Here is a 3,313-nt window from a genome sequence, read left to right on the forward strand (position 1 = left end):
GTCCGCCGACTCCAGCCGCTCGGCCAGAACTCGACCTTCGTCGGTCAGAGAGAACCTGAAACGGAAAGTTTCACAGAACCTGAGACGGACGGCGCCGAGCGCGGTCCGAACCTGCGGCCTGATGTCGGCTTTAAAAACCTTCGGCTGTTCTGTCTGCGAAAAACACCGTCAACCTGAGAACGAGCCGAAGAAGGAGCCGAGGAAGCAGCTTAAGAACGGAAGCGGTTAGTGACGAAGCTGGCGTGAAGCCACTCGTCAGCCCTCGGAGGTCGTGCTGGGGGCGACTCTCGGCTACTACCACACCGACTTTCAGCTCCGTTTCTAACCCGGTGCGTGTCTGCTCAGGTCGATTAGCTGTGGCGGCCATCTTAAGTTGGAAAAGTTTCTTACAGTCCTCTCAGTGGTTCGTGAGATATTTTGCTAACGGCAGGGTTGACTGCCAGCAGTTTGGGCTCAGAGGACGTGTTTTTAATGACTCTCAGCTACTACCACCTTAAAGATTAGCTCAGCGTCTGTAAACACCTCTGAGTTAGACATGTGTGTGTGGCGGCCATCTTGAATCCGACCGCGTCCAAAACTTAACGAGCCGTCGACGCCCGGCTGAGGAAAACTTCCTGAGATATTTCGCTAACAGATGAGGTTAGAGCTCGGGGCTCGTGACGATGCTCAGCGACTACCACCAGCTCGTAGCTCAATATCTGTGCACGTCTGAGAGGTCCAAACCTGGCAGGACTGTGGGTCTTCAGCACCAGGTTCTTGTGGATCAGGGTTCTGACGGAGGACCAGGCCGTGTATCGGCTGCCGGGGTCCGGCTGCGGACGGATCAGAGTCTGAGTGAGACCTCCGGTCTGAACCCGGAACAACCGGGAAGAGACGGGAGACTCACCGCCGTGAACGATCTGTCGCACAGACGCTGAGCCTCTGACTGCAGCTCCATCTTCAGCATGAAGCCTTTGTTGCCCGGCAACTAGAAACAAACAAACAAACAAATAAAACCAGGGAGGAGACTCTTTGATCTGTCTGCAGGAGGATCCAACCTGTGAGTGTCTGTAGAGAGCGAGCAGCACGGCGAATCCTCCAGACCTCCTCTGAGGGACATACTCCCTCTTCCTCCTCCTCCCTCCACCTCCTCCACCCTCCTCTTCATCACCCGCAGCCTTCGTCTGCAGCAGAAACACGTCAAACGGAGGCGTCCCCATCGTTTTCTCTCAATAAAGCTCCGACGTTTGAGGCGTTTCAAACGTCTTTGCTTAACTAGAGAAATTACTTTTCCTGCGAAAATCCAGCGTGAGCGCTTACAGCTGAAAAACAGCTGAAGTTAGCTAAAAAAAACCTGCTTAAATGTAGCTGAAGCACAAGAACAAGCCTAAATGAGCAGAAGAAAGCAGAAAGAACACATTTGCTGAATTGAGTTTAAACAAACAGAAATCAGCATCAAAATTTAGGAAATTAGCTTTAAAAGTTAAAAGTAGCTGAAAAGTAGCTGAAAAGTCAAAAAGAAACTGAAATTACCAGAAGGAGGTGGAAGGAGCTGAAATGAGCTCCAAAAAAGTGGAATTGGGTGAAAAAAGCAAAAATTAGAGTAAAAAAAGCTTAATAGTAGCTGAAATAGCAGAAAAAGCTGAAATTAGCAGAAATAAGTTAATTAGGCTGAAAGTAGCAGAAATTACTACAGGAAACTTTAAATTATCTGTAAACAGCTAAAAATGCTAAAAAGGTAGAACAAGCTTAAATAAGCAGAAAAAAAAGCGTGTTTGCCCATTAAGGCTGAAAGAAGCAGAAATTAGCACAAAATGTGGGAATTATCTGAAAAAAGCTAAAATTATCTTAAAACAGCCAAAGTAGCTAAAAAAGCAGAAAGAAGCTTTACTTACACAAGTAAGTGGAGAGAGCATAACTTTGTCCAATTAGGCTGAAAAAAGTTTAAACGAGTGCAAACAATGTGGAATTAGCTGAAAAAGCTAAAATAAGCATAAAACAGCTAAATAGTAGCTGAAATAGCAACAAAAAACTGAAACTTGCATAAAGTTAGAAAAGCACAAAAATGTTGTAGTTAGAAGAAACTGAAAGGAGCATAAAACAGCTGAAAAAAAAACCCCAGCTGAAATTAGCTGAAAGTAGCTGAAAAAAGTTAAAATTTGCAGAAAGCAGCTGAAGCAAAACAAAATGTGAAAGGAGCAGTAAAAGATGTAAACACGCCTCAAGAAGGATGTAAAACGAGCTCAGTTCATTTTCTATGAGGAAAAAATGGCAGAAAAGGCTAAATATTTCAAAAAGCTAAAGTTGCACCAAAAGTCACAGCAGGATTGTCCTGAAAGAGCCGAACGTTTTGATTCATGATTTGTTGACATAGATGAAAAGTGAGGGGTGAGAAAGAAGCCGAACAACGTACAGAAGAAAAACCTAAAAATAAAAGTGTTTTCTGGGTAAAGCTCCACTCGGACCTTCTGAAGCCACTCCTTCTTCACTGGAAGCTGCAGGAGTTGAAGGCCTGCAGCGCCGCCTGCTGGACAGAAGCGAACACGCAGCTTCGCAATATTTTAATCAATTAAATTCTCTCAAGTTGAGATAATCAAACGCTTTGATCAACTACGAGTGTTTGTTAAATCTGTGCGCAGCATTTTGTGTATTTTTTACACAAAATTACCGACTGATTTTGTGTGTAAATAGTAAAAGTTTTAAAGTTTCCATTAATTTAAGGGGACGTCCAGAGCAGCAAGCGAAACAAGAAAAGGTCCAAAACTTGATGAACGTCTGAACTGAACGCCGACACGAAGGTTCGTGGAGCTCATTTTACAGACGGAGGGGGAGTTGACCGACTGATGGTTCTCCTCCTGGTTCTTACCGCCCGCGAAGCCTCCAGCCTGTTGTTGTCTGCTCCTCCTGCAGGGGGCGCTCCGGCAGGGAGGGGGTGGATCGGAGCGTTCGGACCTGAAGGAGACGAGAGTTTTTAAAGCGATAAAAAATATAAAACCTGAGATTTAAAACCAGCTCAGGTCAAAGAAGCTGCTTTGCCACAAAGACTCGTTTTCCCGCTCTGTGGATCGTAACTGGTCCGTAACTGGTCTGTAACTGGTCACTGTGTTTGAGCCACTCCACCAGGTGCGCTCCTTAATCGCCCGATAATCAGACCTGAACTTCTTCAGCTCCTCCCAGAGCCACTTATCAGAGCAGGTGAAGCCGTCGTGTGTGAATCATCTCGCAGTAAATCTGCTCACGGCTCGAGGCGTCGCCCGTCAACACGACAGGAAGTGGAGGTTCAGACGTAGTTTGGGTCATTCAGTGACGCAGCTCCACCGTTCAGTCGTCTGTG

The 3,313-nt window shown here is 46.1% G+C and overlaps 1 protein-coding gene across 1 annotated transcript in view; it reads right to left on the bottom strand.

The window, feature by feature from the left end:
- The window catches only part of mus81 (MUS81 structure-specific endonuclease subunit), a 9,858-nt gene that overhangs the window by 5,264 nt on the left and 1,281 nt on the right, over window positions 1–3,313 (bottom strand). Inside the window, exons 3-6 of the mRNA XM_037678646.1 lie at window positions 2,846–2,931; window positions 1,038–1,163; window positions 887–967; window positions 707–812 (exon numbers count right to left, since the gene is read on the bottom strand). Coding sequence (XP_037534574.1) covers window positions 707–812; window positions 887–967; window positions 1,038–1,163; window positions 2,846–2,931 — 399 coding nt within the window. The remainder of the gene's footprint in view (window positions 1–706; window positions 813–886; window positions 968–1,037; window positions 1,164–2,845; window positions 2,932–3,313) is intronic.

The sequence above is a fragment of the Nematolebias whitei genome, chromosome 1 (genome assembly GCF_014905685.2).
Source record: "Nematolebias whitei isolate Nwh7 chromosome 1, NemWhi1, whole genome shotgun sequence".
NCBI lineage: Eukaryota > Metazoa > Chordata > Actinopteri > Cyprinodontiformes > Rivulidae > Nematolebias > Nematolebias whitei.